The sequence below is a fragment of the Vespa crabro genome, chromosome 1 (assembly GCF_910589235.1).
Source record: "Vespa crabro chromosome 1, iyVesCrab1.2, whole genome shotgun sequence".
NCBI classification, from domain to species: domain Eukaryota; kingdom Metazoa; phylum Arthropoda; class Insecta; order Hymenoptera; family Vespidae; genus Vespa; species Vespa crabro.
Window position 1 is genome coordinate 6443194 of NC_060955.1, and position 27625 is coordinate 6470818.

Below are 27625 nucleotides of genomic sequence, written 5' to 3' on the forward strand. Positions count from 1 at the left end.
TAAACAAATAAATAAATAAATATATATATAAATATATAAATATATATATATATATATATATATATATATATATATATATATATGTAATGTATGTAATGTATGTATCTATGTATGTATATATATCCTTATTACCTTCATCTCGGACATGGTTTCATCCTCCGTCGTATGTCCAGCACGTTCCTCCGATATTTTAAGAGCCCTATTCCTGAGAAGTCGATTTCTAACGGGTCGTCTAGCGATGTACCTGGTACCATCGGCTCTTCGTTTAACTTTCCACTCCATCTGTACCTCGCACTTTTCTTCCGGTGGCATCCAAGCGGCTGAGGAACAAACTTGTTGGCTACCGACGAATTGATATTGCGTGAGATTCGGTGCTTGAAAGTTACCATGAGACTTGGACTTTCTAGCACCACTTGTTTCCTTCGCTGTGAGATTCTTTCTATTTAAAGCTTGTTTGAAAAGTTGTTGTTGCAAGAGCATAGTTTGTTGGAGATTAGCTACATTCGTATACATAGTATCAGCAGGTAATGTACTCCCACTGGAATCTGTTCGATCCTTATGATGAGACGAACTCTTTCTCGTAGTTTGACTCCTACCACCCTGTTTACCAGACGTCATCGACATAATCGGCATAGGACAATTACAACCCATTTTCTGTTGCTGTTGTTGTTGTTGTTGTTGCTGCTGTTGCTGCTGCTGCTGCTGTTGTTGTTGCTGTTGCTGTTGTTGTTGTTGTAAATGTTGGCTACTTGTACTTTTCGGTGGGCAAAGAACGAGAGTGCTCTTATGATGATCTCTCTCACCCTGATGAAGTTCCAATGTTAACGGATTACTGTGACAAGATTCTCCTGTATTATAAGCACTCGAACTATCTTTTTCCTCGCCAGAACTGTTACTTTTCGAGGAGGAATGCCAGAGCTTTGTTTGATTCCCATGATTTTGTACCTGCTGAGAGTTTGATCCATGATTCATCTGTAACTGCTGCGTCGTCCAATGTTGATGTTCGTAAGGCGAGGAATAGATAGGTTCGCTATCAGATTCGGGTATCGTTTCATAAATATGTTCGGTTTCGCTCCATACGTGACTGGAATACGCTTCGACGAGTTTTATTGTCGTTTGAGAAGGTACTATTTGCTGACCTCGCAATGACAAGTTTTCGATTTTCTTCGAACAATCCTTTAACGCGTCCTGCATCCATTGCTTTCTATCTTCCGTGTGGTGAGCCGGAGACGTTGCATTCTTACCTGATTTTTGTGAGTTTTGCGAAGAACACGTGGAAGATGAGGTCGTTGAAAATATTGAAGGTGTTTGTTGTTGTTGCGGAGTCGGTAATTGATGTTGATATTGTTGTTGTTGTTGTTGTTGTTGTTGTTGTTGTTGTTGTTGTTGTTGTTGTTGTTGCTGCGGTGATTGTGGTTGTTGTTGCTGTTGCTGTTGTTGCATATGAGATGGAATAGGAGGTGGAGCTTTCAACGTCGAAAAATTCCCTTCCGTTTCTTTGGTATGTTCTTCCGTTTGTTGTTGCTGATGTTGTTGTTGTCGTATTAGTTGCTCGATCATACTGTTCTGATAGGCTGGCAAATTTTCCGGTGACAATGGCGGTGAGCCCTAAAGAAATAACGTTTTTTTTTTAGTTTTTATTTTTTTTTAATTAAAAAATAATTAATAAATATATAGAAAATGTTTAAATTGTTATTATATATACCTGTTGATAAATACGCCTATCATCGTATTCATCATCCTGTAAGATAATAATTATTTTAGTAAAAAAAAAAAAAACATCAAGATGAATTGAATCAATTGAATCAAAATTACATTATAATTTTGTAATTATGTAAAATATCTTATTATATCAAAACGGACCTGGTAAAGACATCGACTGACTAATATAGTCACAGCGTTCTTCGTCTCGGCGAATAAATTTTCCGTTTGTTCTTTGTTAGCTACATCTTTTCCATTCACCTGTTACATGAAGAATAGAAAAGTTAATTCATAATTAATATCGATCGAAGCACAATAATTTAATAGAAATTAATAAAAATAAAAAAGAAATGAAAAAAAAAAAGATAGAATATATAGATATTCAAAGAGATTTTGTAACAAATAATAATGATAATCAGCTTGAAAGGATTAAAAAGAAGAAGAGTACTTGGATTAAAGAGAATTCGACGTTGATATTTTATACAGGGTGGTCTCATTTTTAATATCTTCAATCGATTATCTTCGTAATTATATATAATTATCATATATATATATATATGATAAAAAAAATATATTATCATTTTATAAAATAATAAAATATACTCAGTATTATTCCAGAGAAGTTATTTAAACAGAGAAATTCGTGAAGTTCTTAAATTTAAGTCGTACTTACTCGCAAGATTTGGTCACCTTCCCGTAACCGGCCGTCACGGGCTGCTAAACTTTCAGGAACTATTTCTGAAATATAAACCTCGGTGTCGGCGTCCTCGCTACCGGAACCAGAACTATAGCAGACTGTGAGACCGAGCTTTTCTGCGCTTCCGCTTTTACGTAACGTTACTTCCTATGAATTAAAGGAAAGATTTTAGATAAATACAAAAGTGAGAAGTAAAAGAGACCAACTACTATTGTATTCTAGCGATTGTAGTTAAATAAATTTGAAATATTATGGATCTGTCTTTTAGAATGTCGATGATTCGAGATATACGATAAATGGGATAAAATCTACTCTTGCATTTATTTAAAAATTCATAATGTTAGTAATTAAAAAAAAAAAAAAAAAAGATTTACGAACACCTTGCATGCAATTTGTTTAATTAATCACTTTAAAAATAATTAATTATCGATATAAATTATAAGAATTAAATAGTTGAAACTAGTATAAACGATTTTATATATATATATATATATATATATATATATATATATATATATAAACAATTTGTAATAAAAATACTATCGATAAAAATACCTCGAAGTCTATGTCATGTGCAAGAAAATCCTCGAAACTGTCGTTGGTGTGTTCTTCGGTACCAAGCGGTACCGATAATAATTCTTCTTCCTCTACCAAACCAGCCCAATCAGTTTGAACAGCAGTCGATACCAAAGGACAAGAATTTTCTTTTCCGAATTCGTCCTCGCTCGTTTCCTTCTCATTCGTCGTTCCATCGTTCTTTCCGTGACTCGATCTCTCGTGTTCCCTCGATGGCGTGTGAACGATCTGTTGCTGATGAGATGAGGGCTGCCTTCGAAGGACCTCAACGATGATGGGTTCTTGTGCCGATTGAAAGCAACGTACAGCATCTTCGTGACTCGAGTTAGAAACATCTTGTCCGTTCACCTGAGAAAATGATTAAAAAGATGATATTAAAAAAAAGAAAAAAAAAAATTAAAAAAGAAAACCAAAAAAGGAAAAAAGAAAAATCGATTACAACGAAAGTAAAATAAAATAAGAAATAATTATAATTATATTGGAGAAAGAGATTGCCGAAAATTGGATCTCTTTTATTTTGCCTCCATTACAAATATTTTAATTTATTGAAAATTAATAAAATTAATAAAGCGATTACCAATAAACAACAACCATGTGAAAACATGACATTGTTGCATTTAATTTATTGGATTACGGAATTTAAACTACCATATAATAGTAAATAAAAGTGTAATATAATTTTTGAAATAACATTTTCCATTAGCTATTGACAATTTTGTTGTTGTAAAATGACTGTATCGTTTCATTGTATATGTCTAACATCATGTTTTCACATAAATTTAAAGTGTATCAGAAAACTTGTCGTTTTCATTGAATATTTAATAAAGATATGGATGAAGTGGGGAAGGGGAGGGGGAAAGAAATAGTCCGACATAGGCAACCTTTTGCTAATATAAAATCGAAAAACAAGAAGTATCATTTTTTTTTAACGAAAACATTTTACCAATTCGTCGTCTAATTTAAAAATCGAACGAAAAGCGAACATTTTATACGCATGTTCGCGACAGATTGAAATCGATGGTAACAAGGGAAAATGGATGGGAGGAAAAGAAAAAAAGAAAAAAAAAAAGAAAAAAAAGAACGAAAAATAAAAAGCAAAAAAAAAGAAAAAAAAGAAGAATTTCCCAGCGACTACTAATCCGACTGCAGATGCGCGCACATTTAATTGTTCGTTCGATTCTATTGAGTTTTCTCTTCGGATACATTTTTTCTTTTTTTTTTTTTTTTATCATCGTGCTCGTTTACTCATTGGTAATGTTTGAATGCATTAAATAGCCAAGTATTGTGCGTGCTTACCGTAAATGTCATGATACGAGATACGTAGAAACAGATAGATCGATAAATAAAGAGAGAGAGAGAGAGAGAGAGAGAGAGAGAGAGAGAGAAACGAATTAGCTTCGACGATTTCTAAACATCGAACAGCGCAACCACGGAATTAGGACGATGCGCCGTAATCGTTGGTCATTGATCAACCGGACTGGAAGGGCTTTTAAATAGTCGAATATTCACCGATCGTATCTCCAATTAAACCTAATTCCTCCCCGAGGGGCAAGCTAATGTCCGATCAAACATTTACCCTCGCTCGAGAAGGCACGAAAGGATCGTTTATATTCTGAGGGGTAGCAGGTGGGACTTAATTTGTCACTAAGTGCTTGGATTTAAGGATAGTAAATTGAACAGAGGTACTTTGTATTCTTTAAAGTGCTCGACGCGTTCCGATTCGTGTTACTCTCTAATCATGCTTCCGTCGAACACAATTTCTTTTTCTTTTTTTTTTCTCTTTTTCTATCTCCGTTCGTTTCTAGCAAGGAATGTCTAAAAAGAAAAAGGAAAAAAGAAAAAAAAAAGAAGAAAAAGAAATGGAATAGTAATCTTGATCAGCTTCTATTTTTTTTTTTTGTTTTTGTTTTTTTTTTGCATTCCCAAATTCCATTATAATATAATAATATTTAAAAAAAAACCATTATTCGTGTTAAAGATATTTAATCGTTCGATCGTATCGTTATAGCGTTTGGCTATTTGTCAAGAATTTAAATTTAAATAAATAAGAAAAATCGAATTGTAAAGAAAAGTGTCTACTTTCGAAACTATTCGTTAAAAATAATCGTATTAATTTTCTTGGTAAAACGCGATAAGAAAAAAAAAGAAACAGAAAAAGAAAAGGAAAGAAATATTCGAATAGCTTCTTGCCTTTTGTTATTATCTATTAATATTAAAATGAATATATCTACAAAGAAGATTTCGAATGCGCGTTGTGAATATATTAAGGGTTGATAAAGTTGTCTTTCAAAGCTACTACACCGTGTCGCATTCTACATTGTTGTAAGTTACGATTTATTGTTTTACATATAATGGAAGAGTTGGGCGGTATATACTATATACAATTCTATATACATTATGGAGGTACGCGGTGCGTATTGCATGCTTGAATTTCCTTTGTCACGTTCTCCCGCGGCTTTTCCCCATAGAAAATAATTAACAAAAGTAATAATAAAGCGTATGCAAGAACGTGTATTTAGCTATTTTCTCGTGATACAGAAACTCCGTGTACCAATCTCGTTTTCTTTTTGAGTAACAAGAGATTTCTTTTTTTATTTTTTTTTCCTTTCTCCTCCCCCTTTTCTCTTCTCTTCTCGTCTCTTCTTTTCGACTACACTCGAGATTCTATAAAGAATCGCGCGTACTCGTGAAATCGTGGAAGGGTTAAATATACCGCGAATAAATCTCTTCAGAAACCTATCTCACGCGTACTTTCTCTTTGCCCATTCTTTGCTTCGCTTTCAAGGAAAAAACAAAGAGCGAATAGATAGGGTAAGGGTGTTTTTTAGTTAGAGACGAGCTATGGCGAAAGAGTAGAATGATCTTTATCATTCGAATCGTATATTCAAACGAATAATATTATTATGGATATCACATATGATAGCTGATATTTAATATATAATATCTTTATTATGACGAAAGAAACAATGAAATTTATTATATATTTCTAAATATTGGATACATTTTTGAAATCGATATCAATCGTTATAACTATCGTTATCGCATTGTTATATAAATAATAATGCTAACAATCAATAATTAATAACCTTCCTTCTTTTCTAATTAATCATAAAAATTCTGATAAACTTCGATAAAATTTACGTATCACGTCACAATCGATGATTTAATTATTCTATCGTTGGAGAGTTAAAAAAACTTTATTACTTTCCATTGTCCTGTTCATTTTTTTCTTTTCTCTCTCTCTCTCTCTCTCTCTCTCTCTCTTTTTAACTCTTTCCCATCAAAGGAAGATGCCGTGTTTTACTATGCTAGCCCGCAGATAGTCAAGGAAATATTAATAACCGGCATAAATTTTAATGTCTTCCAGGATTCTCCAGTAAGAAGAGAATTATAACTATGACGACGATGAGGAGAGGACGATGAGGTGGACGACGAAGAGGGCGATGAGGACGATGTTCATATTGGACGAAACATTTGCCTTGTGGAATCAGATTTAAGATATAAATTCCACGTTACAGTACTGGTAGCTCGCTTGGGATGTAAATTTATTCGTAAATTCGTTCGTTACTATACCGACCGACCGACCGACCGTCCGAACGAATGAACGAACGACTGACCGACCAACTTTAACGAAGTTTCTTCCGCATTTTACAAAAGGTAGAAGCGGAAAAAAGCTTAAAAACATCGTGAGACTTGAGAACTAGCAAACGACCAAGGAATATACATCACCGCTATATTTTCTTTTTTTCTACCATACTACAGGCACCATTATCGAGTATTTAAGTAAAGCTTACAAGGATGAACATGAAATGAAATAACTTTTTTACTCCGAGATAATCATTGTTAAAGAGCTATTTTAATTAGCATTATAAATAAACGAAGTAAATAGGAAGCATCTTTTCTTTTTTATCGATTTTTTTCTTTATTTATTTTTTTCGTTATATATATATATGTATATATATGTATATAAATATACAAATTTATACAGAGTACGATGAAAAATTTTTTTAACAAAGTCGCCGAAGAATAATTTGCAAATCACGAATGATGCATGTCAACGATATGTGATGAGTATAAAAAAAAAAAAAAAAAAAAAAAACTTACTTTCAATACTTTTTCCTTTTTTTTTTATAAATATATTTATAATTATAACATTACTTGGGAAAAATGTATTTCAATCGTAAGATTCAACAAAGATTTTTATAATTTCGAAACGTCGATAGTTCACTCCAGACAATGTATATATACAATTTATATATCTACTTATTAATATCGAATAAAAATTTTCTACAAATTTAGAAATAGATTCTAGATCCACGATAAGGGACGTGTTAAAAAATACAAGATATCTTTATTTGATAAGAATTTTAAAAAACAGAACAAGAATTTTCGTTCTTAGGCTCAGACGGTGATTTGGCATCTTGATGTCTTCCATTTGTTGTTCAAGAGCTTCAAGGGAGCGATGAGATCGAAACTTAACGCGATGTTCCGACGTAGTAGTACTTTCTCTTTCTTCTTTTCGACGAGGAATAGACGTCGACAAAGCTGCGGGATTCGTCGTTCTAGAGATCGGATAAAAGGGCCGACTTTAGCCACCCCTTTTCAGACGTATCTACTGTTAAACTCGATTAGGAAAGATAAGAGCATTTTTCCTTGTTCGTGAGAGATAGAAAAAGAAAGATAAAAGTGAGAAGAGGAGAAAAGAAAAGATAGAGAAAAGAGAATATAGAGAGAGAGAAGAGAATAGAAAGAGAAAGAGAGAGAGAGAGAGAGAGAGAGAGAGAGAAAGAGAGAGGGAGAGATAGAGAAGAATCGTTTCAATCGTTTTAACGACGAACGATCGATAAGCGTCTACGACACGATGCAATTATGATGGTAATGACGATGATAGGCGTGGCCCATAATTTCGTTTAAACGAACAGACGAGATACGTTAATAACGCTCATCGCCCGTAATTATTGCGAGTTCATATCTCGCCTTTGATGAGACTACAAAATTTTTATAACATTCCCCTTCCTCCCATGACTCATCCCGCAAAAAAAAAAAAGAAAAAAAAAAGAAAAACTATCGATTTTCTATCTTTCGATGTAATTATCACAGAAAACGTTGTCTCGTGTCGTCATTTGACAATGTTTTTGTTTTTTCTTTTTTACATTTATAAAAATTACAACATAATTTTATCGAAATTGACGATATCATGACGAGATTATTATCTCATATAACGTGAATTTAATAGAATATTTCTGATTAATTCGATTGATTAAACGTCAAAACCAGTTGTTGATTAATAAGGAATCAACATTTGGTCAATGTTCTCTTTCGGATTTACGAGAAAACAAAAACAAAAAAAAAACAAAAAGAAAAAAATAAAATTTGGTAAGAGGGAAATTGATATTCTATTTTTTTCCTTAACAAAAGTAATCCGCGCGAAAGTGAAGTGGCAATAAAATCGTTTTATCGATCAGGAAATTTCAAGGAGATTGACGAGCTTTGGGTTTGTATTTCTCTATCGTCGGTGCAAAAAAACAAAAAAAAAGAGGAAAAAAAAGAAAACATGCGGTAACGAGGGAAATGGGCCATGGATCGTCCCTTCTCTTTCTTTCTCTCTCTTAACTTTTCTCTCTCTATCTATCTTTCTATCTCTCTCTCTTTATCTCAGAGGAAGAGGAAGAGGAATGAAATGAAACGCGCCATTCGTGCAACGTGACACCGACAATCGCGATAGAGACACCTCTGACAGCCGTCAAGAGCGGACAGGGAATCGTGTTGGATGGATGGCAGGCAATTTAAAATACCTTATCGCGTTTCGCCTAACTCCATGGCTCGTTCCCGCGAGCTGTCCGTATTATTATTTGTACACCACTGTACGAGAAATCTCCCTCTTCGTGAATACTAACACTATTACTATTAATAAATATACAGGATGGAGATTTCGATTATTATCCCCAATATATAACACACATATATATATGTATATATATGTTCGTATGTACTAGTATAAAACGCATTTCCAGATCTAATTTGACTATTACCCTGTATTTTCTGCGTTTGTTAATCAACGAATAACATTACTCTTTAGTGACAATTATAATTAACAATTAATAAAGTAATTAACATTTTCATTTCATTGGCATTATAACACTGTTGAGTAAAGAAAAAAAAAATATTCTTTTTTTAATTCGATTCGTTAAAGGGATTAAATTTTTGTAGGAAGTAATATTGATTATTATTTTCGTTCGTTCATTCATTCATTCCTTTAATTTATTTATTTACTTTTGATATCTAAATTTAAATAAAACAAGTATCATTGGTTAATTGGATAGTTATATAGTTTATTATATTTTATGAATAATTTTCTTTTTATTTACTTTTTTTTTCTCAATTTTTATCATCGAACCGATTGATATTTTAATCCATTTTAGGTAAGAAATATTAAAAAATTTATTAAAAAAATATTTGATTTTTGTGTCTAAAACAATATTTATCTCTTTTTTTTTTCATTAATCGTGCAAAATTGTATCTGACAGATTTCACGATGATCCCGATGTTAAGTGGCAAAGAATAATGATTTTATTCAACCGGAAAGAGAAGTTATTTCGCGTGTAATGATCCCATTATTTTTAAATAGAAAACAATTTTTCAAATAGAAAAATTTTCAAAATAGAAAACAACGTAAAGAGTAAGCAAAGATAAGATTAAATTCCCCACCCTCTCTCTCTCTCTTTCAATGCCACCACTACTTTTCTCCTTCCTCTTATCTTTTAGTTTTACGAGCGTCGTGTTTTCTGCTACCAGTAAATAATGTTTCGAGATTTATCTCCAAACATCAAAAGTCGATGGAACGTTGCGGTATACGTAAGTACTTACTACATTTCATGAAGAAATGTAGAAACACGTTATTCGGTTAATTTAAACGCGTGCCATCTCGAGTAATGCGTTTGTGCCTTTCGTAGGATTTTATAGCGCCTAACTCGTAGAAATACATTTCACCGTCGACCATAAATAGAATTACAAGAATGTTTCTTCGATCAATGGGATTGCCGTTTTCCCGTTATATTTACACACATATACGAAGTCCACGATTATTCGAAATTTTCGCATTTACACATAAATAAGCCCATATTGTATCGTATCGTTCGATTAACTCTTATTAAATGTAAGTACGTATGTATACGTATCTAATAACTATTGATGTATAAAAGAGAATATTAAGAGAAAACTTTAACGTTGTAACTGTATTCTGTTAACATTTAGAATTCATCTTAAATCTCGCAATCAATTTAGAAAATTTTCTACAAGATTAAAATAATAATAAATTCTCGATTTAAATTATAAAATGTAATGATCAAGCTAAATACGAAAAAAAAAAAAAAAACAATGAATTTCGTCGTGTCATTTGTTTAGACGTTTGTTGTTATACATAAAATATTATTAGATGAATGTATCGATTAATACAAAATTGCAAAATGGCAGTCAAGCAATCAACGATTGTCAATAAACGAAGACGAGATCTCTATGAACGATGGACGATGTGTTTACAAACACATAGTGAATAGCGTCCAATCTATGTTATGTAAACTGTACGTTGATTTCTCTCTGTACTATGCGTCTCATTAAATCTTCCTTGTCGAACGATATCGTTTATCAAATCAGACATATGTTACATAACGAATGTTGGCGATGGTAGATATACGATCGATAGCATTCTTAAATGGTCTGTTCCGTAAATGAAGATCAAAAGAACGTAATATTACGTAGTTGAATGGAACACTTCTATATTAGTGTAATATAGTTGACAGGCTTTTATCACGTTTCGTGCAACAGTCACGTCACATCGATGAATCTCGATTCTCCGAGTAATAAAGCGAACTGCATTAATCGATATGCACTCGATTGCATCAAGGTATATATGAGCTTGTTCGTACACGTATCAATGCCGGCTACCACAAAATTTCTATAATTTCGACATACATACAGAAATTTACACACACACAAAGAGAGAGAGAGAGAGAGAGAGAGAAAGATGCCATGTGTTTCCTCTAACTGGAATACTAATATAAATATCTCTGTTAACTTGAACAATACAAAGCGATTATTATCGATATTTTATTATATTAGTATTATTTTTTATATAATATTGTCCCTTTAATTTTTTATTATTAAAACATTCGAAACTGATAATGCAGTTTTAAGTTCATTCGAAAATCTTTAATTTGAACATAACAGTATAACATAGTCCCACGTCAATTCAAAACATAATTTTTAGCTCTAATATAACGGTGTAACTTAGTCCTACGTCATTTTAAAATCGATAGATAAATGCAGTTTTAAATATAAAAATTATGGCAGTTTTTAAATCATTCATGTATCGAACAGATTTTTCAAATGTTCTTTTATATATAAAGAACATTATTGTTAAATATTAAATTTTAATTATTAATCTGGTTATCTAATTTCGTTTAATTTTATTAAATTTTATCATTAAATATGTTAAATTTTATTATTATTTCATGATATACCAATATGTTCTATATTTTAAATTATTATTAAATACAATATGAAATTATTATTTAAAATAAATAAGTTCGTGAAAATGTTGCAATAAATTCATTATATTCGTCGTTTCCAAAAAAAAAAAGATATATTTAACGTATTTAAACCGATAATCTTTCAATTTTAATATTTACAATAAATTTTCATCAAACATTAAAAGTTTCTTTTCATTTCTTTGTCCTTTTTTGTTTTTTTTTTTTTTTTTTTTAATTTAAAACAACAAATGATTACAAGCGTGATATCTAGCAACAATACTTTTTTTCTATTCGTACACATTGTAAATAACAAAAAACATTGTAATATTCAATTATAAAAATTTAATATGATTCTTTGAAATTATATAGAATAATCAATTAGTGAGTTTCATCGGATAAACGACGAATATGTTAACTGTGAAATAATACGAAACGTAAGAAAAACATTTGTTAAAAGAGATAATAATATAATAGATCATAATTATTATTGATTTTACTCTTTGATATGTTCAAGAATATAGACATGATCAAAGACGTATGTAGTAAGTACTTAAGTTATCGATCAATCAGGAATTCCATTCTATCTCTATCGACGTTCAAGGAGATTCATAGAAAGAGAATGTAAGGGAGAGAGGGACATTACAAAGAGAAAGAAAGAGAGAGAGAGAGAGAGAGAGAGAGAACGAGATACATGAGGGTTCATCGAACAACATACCTATTGGTCGGTATTACCGCGTGACCATCCGACGAAATGGTCGTGGTCACATAGCTCGCATAACTTGCCGTTGTCATCGACATTGTTGCGGCGCGAGATGTTCTCTCTCCTCAGTTCTGTCCACCCTTATACATATATGTCCGCGGTACTGCGAGAGGATAAAGTGAGAACGACAGAGATAGATAGATAGATAGATAGAGAGAGAGAGAGGATGAGAGAGGGAGATAGAGAAAGAGTGAGAGAGAGAGAGAGAGAGAGAGAGATTGGAAGGAAGGGTTGCATCAGAGTAACGGAACCATTTTCGTCCGCTTGCGGTTACGCAGCCAAACCTATGTGGTATATATACGTCTAGACCGAACTAGTGACAGAACCATGATCGTAACGCGCATTAGAATCTCATCCAAATAACCTTCCTCTTCGTATATAACGTTTATAGCAACGAATCCGATTGCATTTTGTTGCTAACATCAATCGACTCGAATATATATACTGTTTTTTCCTTTAGTCAAAGATAAATGATACGATTACGTTAAAAATTTCATTAAATGTGATTAATGTTCGTAATAAAAGTATAATATTGAAAATATAAACTTTCGATTTTAATTTTTTTGAATTTCTTCGATGAAAAGTTTTACACCGTTAGAGTTCAAAACGGTTAGGATATGCTTTTGAATAAAAAATATTACCATAGAATTCAAAAGAGAAACTCGTTGGGAATTTTAATTATCCGGTTTAGAGTATATTATTTAGATACGTAATATGATTTTTACATTCTAATTTATGCGCCGTTTCTAGATTGAACGAATTTTTTATGAGATTCGATATCAGCCGATATGTTAATCGAAAGAAACGAATAAAGTGGCATATGAAATAGAAAAGCGTGGTTATTATGTACGATAAAAAGACAGATGGGTATCTCTCTCTCTCTCTCTCTCTTTCTTTCTCTATATATATATCTTTTTTTTTAACTAAGCCAGGGATCAGCGTGGAACGTGCGAATTAATTATCTAGAATATTATTTTTATTAATACCTTTGTATTCCGTTCATACGATCAAACATATGCTTTTACATTTACGTAAGTATATAATGCATTATAGTTATAATATATAAATTTCTATTTGATAATTTATTTATTTATTTATTTATTTATTAATTCATTTTAAAATTTACCTATGTATATATACGATATTACGTAAAAGCGGATGTGAGTTAGGGAAAAAAGACCCGCAAATTATATACATATACATATCTGCCCGAGAATGTATCAAATTCGTTCATCTCCCACGAGAGGGAGTATACAAATGGTTAGGAGTTTTAAGAAAAAGAAGTTTCTCCGCAAAATGTTGGAAGTAAGTTTACTCAACCTAACGACCGGCGTGTCCTATGCAAACTCAATGTTCCGACGGCAACGCAACGTCGCTCGTGTGATAAACGTAGAGGAGAAAGAGCGGAAAAACGAGCGTAAATTTTCTGCAATCCATGCGGAAAAACAACTCGAGGGATTCCTCGTCGTCGTCTTCGTCCTCGTTCTCGTTCTCGTCCTCGTCATCGTCATCGTCGTACTCTACATCGAGCCCTTCTTCCAAGGCATCTCCCTTCTGATTTTGTCCCCTTATGTTTTCTTTAACTTCTTTCACCCCCTTCCTCTTTCTCTCTTTCTCTCTCTATCTACCTATCTATTTCTATCTCTCTCAATCTCTTTCTTTCTGTCTCTTTTTCCTTCTTTTTTTCGATCGAACAGAGAGAACATACGTAATATAATATTTCCTGCCGTGGATAGATCCCAATCACTGTATTAGCGAACGTTCCTGTATCGGCTATGTGTCAATCACAGGACTTCGCTTGACACACGAGAACACATGGGTATATATGAGCAGAGAGGGTTACGATATATGCTCTCTCGAGTATTAGATCACACCCTCTCTCTTCGTCTTAACACGTGACAAACTCGATTGTACGAGACATATATGACGAGTTAATTACGTTACATTGATCGTTACTAAAAATGTCGTTTGTCAGATTTCTTTTGTTATTTTCTATAATATATATAAATACATATATATACTGTATATATATATATATATATATATATATATATATATATTTTTTTTTTCCCTTCTATAATAACTATCTCTTATGTAAAGTATGGATAACTGACATATTACAATTATTTTTTTTTTGTGAACATTTATTCTTGGATAGAATACAAAAAAGAGAGAGAAAGAGAGAAAGAGAGAAAGAGAGAGAGAGAAAGAGAGAGAGAGAGAGAGAGAGAATGGCTTGCGATCAAAGCCAAAGAGTTGAATTTGTGTTCTACGTCAGGGAGAAACAAGATTCGTGATATTATAGTTGCATACCCCGTTATGTATATACATATATATATATGTGTGTGTGTGTGTGTGTGTGTGTGTACATGCGTAAATCAATTCGATATTCTGTCAGAAACACACGGTTCGAATGATTAAAAGAGACAACATGCGTTGCTCTTGATAGTGACTCACATTTGAATCTAAAAGTCTAAAATCGATCTTAGTTCATGCTTGAAGGAAAGCCCCTATGTTTTCGTCTCACTAAGAATTGAAATAAAAGAATTGATAAAAAGGAGAAAAGAAAAAAATGGAGAAGGAGACGGAAAAGTGATGCCTGTCAAAGTTGAATAAGAGAGAAAAAAAAAATTGGCCAATTCTACAGATTTTTTCGCCGAGTCAAGCGTCTATACAGCTCGTAGCTGCGAACTCCTGTGAATTTTAAACTTGTTTGATATTCACCAAGAAAATTCGACGTCAACGATGACAAGAATAAAGAAGAAAGAGCGGAGAATAACGGAGGCAGAAGTTTTCAACTCGACTCGACTCAACTCGACTCAACTCGACTCAACTCGACTCGACTCGACTCAATTCTATTCGATTTTAAATTGCAACCCTCTTGACCTATCCGTGCTTATGAAACACCTAAAGGATCTAATTTATTCAAGAGTGAATGAGATAGCTAAACGCAAGGCATTATTTCAACATGGTGAATATGATACTCGATATGTAGTAGATTCGATGGTATATACGTAACATCGGGTTTTCGATAAAATGAAATATGTAATATCTAGAATTTTTCGATGGGAGATATATAAGGTTTTATGTTCTTTATTAAAAATTTAAGACAAGTTTTTTCGATAAACATTAGAATAAAAATACGACAAGACGATGAAAGTGTGTAAGGACCAAAAAAAAGAAGAAAAAAAAAAACTTGACTTTTCTGAAGAAAATGAGAGTCACTGGTCGATTGATCCTCCCCTGTAATGTCAATCGGACACTTTTTAATGTATCTCAAAGAGTTTCGAGTGGTACGCCGTATATTCTAAAAAATATTTATTTCTAAAGAGTACATCGGTAATCTCCCTTAAATGAGTTCCATTCAATTGGATTTATGGCAATCGTATATTACTCTCTTTTTTCTCTTTTCATTTATCGCAGAACGATAAATTTCAAAATGATTCACAATGGGATAATATTTGTATCGAAAAGTTGGCCAATAGTAAATAATTTACTTTTGTTCAAAATGAGTTATATATCTACCCTGTGTTTCTGAGTACGTGTACAGATAAACTGCAACATGTTCTTTCCTTTTTCTTTCTGTTTCATTTAATAACAAATTGAAATTTAAAATTTAATAATTCTTGTGCCCGAAAGAAATATCGAGAAATTTATATTATAGAAGTGAGTTTTTACAAAGAATAGTATTAAATAAGTACAATAAATATATGCAGGTTAGCAGAGGAAGATATATAAATTGATTTAAAATATTAAAAAATAGAATATAAAAAAATTAAAAGATAAGTAAAAATACAAAAATAGTATTCCTCTTTTCGAAAAATCTAACATGTATTATATGATAATCTTTGTTTATTTCTAATATTTTGAATTCATTTTTATATAATTCTTAAAAAATTGATTGTTCCTACAGCTGTCTAAATTATATATTTTAAAATATTTTATTAGAAATTTTATAAAATTCTTATTCAATTGAAAATTAATGAGTTTTTTTTATCATTTGTTTTATTTCATTTTAATTTCAAATTCCATAAAATTCTTAGAAAAATTTTCAATATGCTTCTTTGTATATCTTCGATATAATCAATGAAGTTGACTGTAATGTTGATTCTGATAATGAATCAATATTATTAAAAGTATTAATGTTGTTGGAACAATAAACGTCATAACAAAAATCTTCAAGAGATATTTGCATTTTATATTCTAATTTGTATAATTATTACAATGGAAAAATTATATTAATAAAAATGTATCCTTTAAATTTCAAACGATTTAAAAATATTATCATAAAATGTAATAAAACGTTAAAGTGGGTATTTCAAAATGTATCGATTAAATCGATTAAAATATATTTTTGGTCAGTTTTTAAATGCAAATAGATCACTAATATGAGATCGTAGAGAACAAATTGAAATCAGAAGATATATCTAGATAGATTTTGTATGAAAACGATAGATACCAAAGTACCCCATCGATGCCAATTAAAATTTCCTCGTTATGTGAGATTATACTTCAACTTCATCGTCTCCGAATATGAGTGAGTATTACGATCGAAGGGAGAGCGTCCAAGTGTTTTTCAAATGCTTTATGCTATAATTATACGTTTAATGGGTGCTTCTGCAAACTAAATCGCATTTTTTTTATTTTTTTATTTATTTATTTATTTATTTATTTTTTATTTATTTCTCTCGAAAAGCAACAACCTTTTAATAAGCGGAATTACAATTACGTTTTGAATCTTATTCGACGAATCGAACTTATTAATTTTAATCATCTCATTTTTCTTTAGTTGAAAATAATTTAATAAAAGATATCGAGAATTCTTTTCGAAAAAATATATATATACATAATATTGTACATTTAAAAAAGACGACAATAAGAAATAAATGATCTTAAAGGAAGGGATTAAAATTATATTTGCAAAAATAATTGCAATTAAACGAGCTTTTATCTTCATATAAATGAATTTCAACCATGTTCAATAATAAATCGTAACAGCGGATATGAATAAAGTGAATGTGTGTGTGAGTGAGTGAGTGAGTGAGGGATGATGGAAGAGGTGAAATTTTGACACCTTCGATGACGTTGAGACGTAGAAAAATATTCCAATTTTCTCTTCGCCTTCTCTTTGCTCGTAGGATGTTGACTGAGTGACATTTTTCAAATTAGAATCGTATTTCCCTTGCTGCTCTTCATTTTTTTCTTTATTTTATTATGCTTCTTTCCCCCCTTCTCTCTCTCTATCTCTCTCTCTCTCTCGCTCTTTCTTTCTTTGTTTCACTTCCATTGAAATGTCTCTATCTGCTTATCTTTCATGTTTTCGTCTAGTATAATACACGTATATATATACATACATACATATAAATATATATGTATATATGCATATATACATAGATGTATCTCTACTTGCCACACCTCGTTCATTTTCATCCCTGTTTCTCGTTATCGATCATCGAAGCTTTGGCTGAAGTTTTTTCACCGGCGCGTATTAATAAGCGCAATAATGCCGTTGAAGCGTCAAACGAAGAAGACAAGGAAATAAAAGAAAAAAAAAAGAAAAAAAAAAGAAAAAATAAAAAAAAGATAAAGAAGAAAAATAAAGGGAGGAAAACCGTGAAAAATAAAGTGGAAAATGACGTTCGTTGGTACCATTGAAAGTTCATTAAACCATGTTAATTCTGGATTTATCGAATTAATTACATATTACAGATCGTATTTAATTGGCGTCAATCAGCATTACACTTCTTTTTGTTTTCCTCTTATATAACAAAAAAGGAAAAAAGAAAAAAAATGAGATCGTCGAATTGACGTTATATGCACATATATACATAATAATATATAACATAGCCTATGTATATATATATATGTTATATATATACATAGCCTTTTTGTAGATATACATCATTAGAGAGTTCCTTGTGCAATCACCATCGTATCGTTATCATATAATCGAAGATTATATAATAAATTCGTTCGTATTTTGATAATATTTATAAACGATATTATCATTAGAGAATTATATCTAACGATGTACATTTTTAATACATTGAATTTATTGTATTAATATAAAATCCTTTGTTGAAATTTGTATTGAAGATTTTTTTTCGAAAATTCGATAATATCTGAATGAAATAGTATTTACATTTTTCTTTTTTCTTATCTTTTTTAATCATGTTTTTAATGACATCGAAGCTCGTGTCCAAAAGTGTGTAAAGACGGAACTCTTTTTACCGGCGATTTCGTTAAAACAAAGTAAACGGTCGCAGAGCTTCATTAATTATTCATGTAATACTGGTTAAAATAACTTTACTGCGTTGATGCAGGACTTGCAAGGTTGGAAAGTAAAAGAAGGAGGATGGCTCCGGGGAGGATGGGGAGGGGGGTTTTAACGTCTCCTCGTATTTATCCGTAATCCTTTGCTAACGACGTTATCAATTCTTTTTTACCTTCTCTCTTCCCCCCTCGCTTTCTTTTGGAGGAAGGATTTTCCAAGAACACGATAGTCTACTACATATTTCCATTCTTTTCATTTTCTTAACGCGATGAGATAGATTTTTTTTTTTCGTTAGACAAGTACGATAACAAGAGTAAGAAAAAAGAAGAAGAAAAGCAAAATAAAAAGAAGAAAGCAAATAAAGTATTAAGAAATATATATATATATATATATATATATATATATATAATAACTTCTTCGTTATTAATATTGTATTATTAAAGAAGAAATAATTATCAAATTTGTTTTTTTTTATATTTCGTTAAAACGAATTGATTTATATGAAATAAATTGATTTCTTTATCGCGTTTAGAAATATACATTAAACAATTTGTCCAAAATGAAAGTCTTATTTCTCAATAGGAAAGTGCAAAACATCGATCGTATAATTTCATCGTTGATTTTATTTATAAAATATCTGTAAATAAAAGAACGTAAACATTTGACATTTTTTATTTGTATAAAATAATATCTTGGATTTATCTTGTATATACGTAGACTATGCATTTTTGACTCTCTTCGCTCGGTTACCATTGTCGCTCAATCGTTCACGAGAACTCTTGTTCTTGTTTCAAAAATTCTCTCTCTCTCTCTCTCTCTCTCTCTCTTTCTCTTTCTCTTTCTCTCTCGTTCTCGTACTCAGACATCTTCGTATCTTGCACCATCGCAATTACGAGGGGAGAGACCATGTTCTGTGTTTTGGAATATGTAATAAGCAGCACGTGCACGAAACTCTAATTATCCACTAGCCCATGCAGCGATAACTCATGTTCCCCTGTATGTTGCCATTCTCCCACTCCCATCTTTTTCTCGGTCATTTTCTACTGGGTCATAGGACAACTAACACGAGTTCTTCTTCCCTTCTTCCTCTTTTCCCTTACCTCTTCTCTTTCTCTCTCCATCGGAATTTATGAAATAATTGGAAAAACTCGCTTAGTCCTCTCACGTCCCTTCTCACTCTATCCTTTTGCTAATTAGTTATCAAATTTCGAGTTTGCAAAACGGAAGAGAAACTGCCTCAAATAGTTAGAGGTATTTAACGTTTAGCGTGTAATATGTAACTTAATGTGCGAACCGTGCACGGGATACTCGATAGGAAATTAAAACGCATTTCGCGGATAATGAGAAGAATCTAGGGCATTTGGTTTGCAACAAAGTTAATTAACTGTGAAAGAATTTCAAATGTTGAATTTCAGAAAGAATTGAAAAATTTATTAACGGAGAGACATTGGAATTGGATTCCTCTCGTTGTTAAAATGTTTCTATTTATTAAATTTGAAAATATTGATGAGGTATATATATTTTTTTTTCTGTGTTATCATTTTCATTTTTAAAATTTGCCTCAAATCTTACGTATATTAAACGCATATATAATACGTACACATATGTCATATTAGAAGCAAAATTTTGTCCTTCATTTCACCTCTATATATATATATACATATATATATATATATAATTATACATAAACACGCGTACACATACATACACATACCGTGAATATTTTGGGTGAGAAAAGGAAGGGGGAAAAAAAAAAGAATGATCTTTTCATATTTTCTTTTTCATATTTTATTGGACGTAGAATAGAGGAAATACACTGACGATAAGCGAGGGTCGTTCCAACGAATCGTTTTCGTTTTCATTGGTAGTCGTTTAGACATTGGAAGGAGAAGAAAAGTCGGGAGATGAATGAATGGATTCGAGTGTAGAAAAAGAGAAAAGGGAAGAGAGAAGAAAGAAAGAGAGAGAAAGAGAGAGGGAGAGAGAGAGAGGAGGGGAAAGGAAAAGGATAACGAAGTGTCCAAGATAGAAGAAAAATCACGAAGGAAATCAATCCACCAATAGTGGAATCGAAAGAGCACCACGTACGTAGCCAAAACATTCGTAGTAGAAGACGTTCATATTTCCGCTTCGACGATCTTTCTTTCCTCACCCTTTACTATTCTACTCCTTCTTATATCCAATCTTCGAGTTCTTGACGTTTTTTTGTAGCCATCTCTTTCCTTCTTCTTTTCCTTTTTCTTTTATTTCTTTTTCTTTCTTTCTTTTTTTTTTCTTTTTTTCTTCTACTTTTTCCTTTTTCTATCCTCTTTCACCTCCCCTATTCTCTTTCTTCCTTTCTATTGCCTGAGAATTCGTAACATCGATCGTTTTCACTCGTAGGGTAATCGCCGAATCTAGCCGCTCATTTCCCCTCCTCCTCCCCTTCCCCCTCCGCCCCCTCATACAATACGAACGTCTGTTTTGTTGCGTCGGTTACAAGTGATTTCCTCGAATAATTGAACGTCGATTTAATTCGCCAGTGAATTGTCTGGTAGATAAGAGAAAGAGAGAGAGAGAGAGAGAGAGAGAGAGAGAGAGAGAGAGAGAGAAAGAGAAAGAGAGAATATCATTGCTTGTTTCTTCGAGCTACTTGTTTCGTTCTTTTGCATTATATATTTTATTCCTCTCGTTTTTATTTCTCATTACTTACATTACTTACGGTACGAATGCAAATAATTTTGCCCCCATCTAAATCCATGCAAAACGATTACGTTTATTAGATTGATAATAATATGAACGAATAAAAATAAAAAAGAAAAATAAAGAAAGGAAAAATATTATATATGCTAATATACATATATACAATAAATATATATATATATATACTAATGTAAAAAAGAGAGAATATAAAAAGACGTGATACGAATTAATAATAATTATATCTCGGTATTCCATCGATAATGTTTTATTCAATAATAATAATAATGATAACAATAATAATAATAATAATAATAATAATAATAATAATAATAATAATAATGACAGGAGGGGAGAAAATGTCAAGGAAATAATAACTATAATTATTTTCAATCGAGAGACAGGCAATCGTTATCTCGTCATGTCGATCGATAAGACGCAACAAGATGAACGTTTGTCGTTATTGCGAGCTCCTTTATTTTAAAACTGGGTGAACCCGTTAAAGGAGGCTCGTAAAATTGATTAGATCTTCGCGTACCTTAGGATTATTCCTATCATGAACCGGTTTTCTTCAACGTCCTCCTGCAATCACGATAGTTTTCACATTTGTAAACGCGAAAGTGTATAATACCGCTCGAGACAAATAGCGGCGTGCACGTGCGGATGAGAAACTGAGAGAGAGAGAGAGAGAGAGAGAGAGAGAGAGAGAGAGATATGAAAAAAGATTTTTTTAATTTACAATGTTCGAGAAGTCGCGCATGAAAACGTGACTGGAATCGATAGTTAGTATGTAATTCCTTGTTTATGTGTGTATGTATATATGTGTATATATGTGTGCATGTATATGTATGTATGTTTCTCTTTTTTCTCTCCTTCTCTCTCTTTCTTGTACTTTAATACTATGGCAGCATGCCAAACGACGTTATTGCAAGGCGCCTTCTAAACAGCGTTTAAGGAAACTAATAGTAAGTATGTTCGCCATTCAACGAGCCTAATCTCGTCCATGTACGTACGTTCGTTTATAAATAGGGATCAAGTTATAACTAGTATATTTTACAAATGTTAGATATTGTATATTATATGTAAAAAGAAATAATGTTTTTGAAACACGTTATAAATTTCTTTCTTTCTTTCTTTTTTTCTTTTTTGTTTTGTTTTAAATATTATTTGTAATCGTACCTACTATCTATTTAAAAAAATTATCGTTAATTACGATGTTACATTAACGCACAAATATTAACGATTAGATCGAATAAATTCGTTCGAATAAAAATGTAATATTGAATAAACAAGCGTATATAATTAATTACATAGTACTTATGAATCTTCGTGTCTAAGAATTTTGATAGGTTTTACATCGTCACGATTTCAATGAATTCTTCCGATAATCCTTCAGTTGTAATAAAGTTTTTCTCTCGCGTTTGCATAAAGACTTTCTCTCTTTCTCTCTCTTTCTCTTTTAAGAATGTATACATGAACAATACTATCTCATACCGGATATATATGAAATTTAAAGAGCGAAAAGATCGTGAGAGACTTCCGACAAGAATGAATCAGAATTTCTCATTTTAGTTCTTCCGACTTCCCCAGGACTCTTACTTCTCCCGATAGTTATCTCTCCCTTCTTTGCTTCTCCCCCATTTTCTTCTTCCTTTGAATCGCCGAACTTGAAACTTATCGAATCGGTGTAATCGTGCTCGTAACGAGTGTAGGCTCCTCCGGTGATATCGCAAGAACGTTTAAACTTTGGAAATCGTAAAATAATCATTACCAGAGATCTCAGTCAGAGAAATGAAAGAAAATAGTGAAAGTAAGAGAAAGATAGAAAGACGAATATAAATACATAAAAAAAATATATATATATATATAATAAATTGTATTGTGATGAAATAACTTTAAAAATTGTTGATCGAATCTTAATCTTTCTTGATAAGTAATTTCGATTAATTAAACATGTTTAAGGAGAATTCTTTTTATCAGATCAAAAACCATTCGTTCTTTTATTCATTTATTCAAATTTAAGAAAGAAAACAAAGTAACGCCCTTAAACTCGTTTTTTTTTTTATATTGAATTTACATCAATGAATCAGTATTATTGTTTTATATAAAACACGGTTAAAAAATGAACAGGGTATTTCACTCCTTATAATTTCTCTTATTTCGCTCGTTTCTCTTCTTTATGTCTTATATAACAACAATCTTTGTTCAATTATTCATTTTTGAAACGCTTTATATAAGGAAAGAAAGAGAGGGAGAGAGAGAGAGAGAGAGAGAGAGACAAAAGCAGAAAGAAATAAAAAAAATAGAGAAGGAGAAAGATAGCGAGAGAGAACATATAATGCTGAAACGTGCCGGCTTAATCCGTGGCAAGCTGATAAATTGCCCAAAGCAATTTCCGTTTTGCTGTGAAATTCCACTCGTTTGATGGGGCCACGGAAAGCGAAATGCTAGTATCGCGGGAATTAACTTTAAGCTCAACGCGTTTTCGATGAATCCGAGTTCTGTGCGTGTGGTAGCGCACGCGAGAAAGCAGATATTGTGCTTGATTGTGCGCGTGCAACGCGTCGCTTATTTTAATGTCATCGTCGTACTTTCGTTTAACGAATCGGAAGAATTAGGCGGTTTTATCACGTTCTTTTTTTATTTTTTATTGTTTTTGTTCATCTCCCCCCCTCTCTCTCTTTTTCTCTTTAAAATTGTACGAAAAGAATTGTAGCTAATTAATACATACTTTTGCGTAAATCGATAGATTCACTTTAATATATATATATATATAAATTTTTTTTTTTTATTATCGATTTATATAAATAAAAATGATTGAAAAAAGTGTACAAATCGTATTCGTTTAAAAATATAGTTTTGAATAAATTTTCTTATTAAATTGTACAGGATGACATCGTTCTCATGATAGCCAATTCGTCGATATAAATTTTTTCTTTCGTTATAAACAAGATAATAATAATTTGATTTGTTGATTTAAACGAGATCGAGAGAAATTCGATAGTGGTTATCAACGTGTTCCCTTCGTCAAAAATTCAAATCCAGTAATTAACGAACGAATACGAGATGTAATAATACCTGTGGATCATTCGTTTCAATAGTCGCATTTTTTCCAGCCCCTTTTATCATTCCCTTTTCGAGCAAAATTACTAACAACAAAAGAGAAAATGCACGAATCCTTTTATTCCTACGAATAATATAAAAGCAAACGAGAATAGAATGGAATTATACCCAAGGCCATTATCGCGATATCGGTTAATAATAAATAACATCCTGACCTCCTTTAGGGTTTTCCCTACTTTCTCATATCGTACGTGGCGTTTACTAGTAAAAAAAGGGTCCGAGATTTATTCTCGAAAATTCTCTTTCATGGAGAATACAAACAAGAGATGATAAATCAGAAATGACTCTCAAAACGTCAAGTGAAAGAACAAACGTAAGAACATATAAGCTTTGAACTTTTATAAATTGTTTTATCGAGAAAATTGTAACAAAAGAATGTAAGCACAGTATCGAGGAGAAGAAATAGAGAAAGAGAGAAAGAAAGAAATAATAAGTACTAGATGAAAAAGAAGAAGAAGAAGAAGAAAAAGAAGTAATAATAGTAGTAGTAATAGTAACAACAATAACAACAAAGTAAAATTGTATTCGAAGGAAAGGACTGGAGTTTAATGATGTAGTCGCAACAAATATTCTCATATTGGTCAGAAATGAGATAAGAAGTAAAAGAGAAAGAGAGAGAGAGAGAGAGAGAGAGAGAGAGAGAGAGAGGGAGAGGGAGAGAGAAAGAGATAAATGATATTTGATGAATGGTATACTAGAAAAATTTATTGGAGAAAAAGACAAATATAGAATATTTTGTCTTAAAGTTGACAAATCGATATTCCCGTAGAGTTTTCTACGAAGATAACGATGGATGTTAGAAGGATAGAGATAATAGAAATAGAAGTTCTAGATTTCCCATAGAGTGGAAGTTGTATTAGCCAGCTCGCTAAGTTTATATCTTATTGGGTATTGTTCGGCAAACCAGAGTACTCATCCTCCACTAACTCAAACTAACCTAAATGATCGTCACTGTTTGCACTTCGTGAGCATTGTTCCCTGGGTTTCGTATGTTACCGACGGTTCATTAAATACGAGAAAGCGTATATATAGGTACCTATACATACGTTGTATATCAGAGAAAGGGAGAAAGAGAGAGAGAGACGAAAGAAGAAGATAAAAGAGGTTAAAAGTGAGAGGAAAGGGTAATATGTTGTGAGTTCACTTAATTCAGGATAAGACAGATAATTTCTGACGGCATTTCCTCAACGTGTAGGTGTCGAGAGGGCCATTACGTTTGTATTTGAGCCGGATGCAGCAGAGCGATGCAGCCATTGTAAGAGGGATTCCCCTTTTGTATAAATTTCAACCTACTCTTCTCATTCTACGTCTTATCTTTTCTCTCTCTCTCTCTCTCTCTCTCTCTCTCTCTCTCTCTCTCTCTTGAACGGAAATATATAAAAAAAATAAATATAAAAAATAAATAAAAAAAATAACGTGAGACTTTTCTTGACTGATTAAACAATAAACGATAGATATCTTTATTTCTTATCGTTCTTTTTTTCTTTCATTTTTGTTGTATTATATTTTTATATACTGTATAACAGAGATAGATAAAGAGAGAAAGAGAGAGAGAGAGAGAGAGAGAAAGAGAGAATTAATCGACTATTTTATCTCAGGGTTCTCTTTTACACTCCCAACCATTTATCCACGAGTTTATATTCCTTCTTATTTTTTTTATCTTACAATTACGTATTATATCTTCGATAGTCTCGTTTAAACAATGATCGGATTCTAAGATGATAATAAATGAATTTATTATGAGACGATAATTTGCATGAGTATTCGACGAAATGTTCTCTCTCGAGTTTGTATCTACTCGACGTAACTTTAATAGGTCAAGTGACTTTACCTCCCCTCCCCCCTCTATTTCTTTCTCTCTCTCTCTCTCTCTCTCTCTCTCTCAATTACCGAGGAATCCTCGTTTCATGATTTTACTTGTCCTCCTCGAACCGTCCAGCTCGACAAAGGACAACGACGAGCTTTACAAGAGATGAAGAGAGATAGAGAAAATGGTTGGGTCAGCTCTGCTCGATGAACACTAAAATTCTCTCTCTCTCTCTCTCTCTGTCTCTTTCATGTTCTCTATCTCTGTCTCTCTTTCGTTCATACATTCTCCGTGCGTGAATGAGCAAAGAATCGGCGAACAAGCGCTTCGTTGCTTCTCTTCCCATCGTTCCACGCTGGATTTGGTTCGTTCCACGCGGGAGCTTGAAACAGAAACGTTCTATGAAGCGTGCTCAGGTCCGCGCTTAATTTCCTTCCACTATCCGTTCCTTTCGAACGATCCTAAACGTGCTCCTCTTTCTCCCTCCCTCCCTCCCTCCCCCCCCTCTCTCTCTCTCTCTCATTTTGCTTCTCTTTACGCACAACTGTTGGATGACGGAACGGTAACGGTGACGTCATCGGCGCTCATTAAACTCAAACTAATACGCGAACTGGACCGAAAAACATGTTTATTCGAGTATTACTTTTTAATGTTAATTATAGACTGTACGAAGTAGAAAGAGAGAGAGAGAGGGGGGGGGTGGAATAGAGGAAGAACAGTTTTTTGTTTGTTTTTTTTTCTGTTTTTTTTTTTTCTTTCTTTCTTTTTCGTTTTTAATAGTAATATAAATATTTATTGTATAGTAGGTATCTATCTGAACTGTTTATTTGTTTCACTTATGTTTTTAAGTTTTAAATAACAATTAATGATATAATTTGCAAATTAATAACGATAAATTTTATCTCAGATCTTTGATTGAACGAGATACTGATGTAATAAAATTTACAAAATCAATTTGAATATTAAAATAGTAATAATCTCTTTACGTTGGTATCATCAATGAGATGATTTTATTTAAATGTAAAGCAATAATCTTTTTTCGTACTTTATCATCAATACAATGATCGTTTCAATCGGTACCATCAACATAATGATTATTTCGAGAAAAAAGAAATTTGATTGGATTAACATAAGGAATAAAATTTTTGTAATTATATTTGTGTGTAAAAAAAGTATCGATCTAAAGATCGATCGATTTCTTTCGTTTGAAATAAATCATTCGATAAATTCGCAATTCCATTAATAACTTTTAATCTATCTACAATGAGGATACTCTTTGGCCCTGATCTTTTTATATTTTTGAAAATAAATTTTCTAGAGGGAAGAATGGTAATAAACACACGGAGATGTTAAAAGTACGAAGCAGTAATATAACTGGAGACACGCCAACCTGGTTTTCGATTAATTTATTCCGTCTAGAACGTTCTGTATCCGTGCTCTCTTGCCCTCTCTTCCTACGTCCCCTTCTCTCTTGGTGAAT

General features: G+C 32.1%; 2 protein-coding genes across 2 annotated transcripts in view; one reads left to right on the plus strand and one right to left on the minus strand.

The window, feature by feature from the left end:
- LOC124432821 (MAP7 domain-containing protein 2-like) overlaps window positions 1-6866 on the plus strand; it is a 111823-nt gene extending 104957 nt beyond the window's left edge. The window contains exon 17 of the mRNA XM_046982137.1: window positions 6342-6866. Within this exon, the coding sequence (XP_046838093.1) occupies window positions 6342-6354 (13 nt within the window). The 3' untranslated portion in view covers window positions 6355-6866. The remainder of the gene's footprint in view (window positions 1-6341) is intronic.
- The window catches only part of LOC124432957 (PDZ domain-containing RING finger protein 4-like), a 157208-nt gene that overhangs the window by 1884 nt on the left and 127699 nt on the right, over window positions 1-27625 (minus strand). Inside the window, exons 2-6 of the mRNA XM_046982355.1 lie at window positions 2954-3322; window positions 2375-2545; window positions 1864-1962; window positions 1706-1741; window positions 133-1608 (exon numbers count right to left, since the gene is read on the minus strand). Of these exons, the coding sequence (XP_046838311.1) occupies window positions 133-1608; window positions 1706-1741; window positions 1864-1962; window positions 2375-2545; window positions 2954-3322 (2151 nt within the window). The remainder of the gene's footprint in view (window positions 1-132; window positions 1609-1705; window positions 1742-1863; window positions 1963-2374; window positions 2546-2953; window positions 3323-27625) is intronic.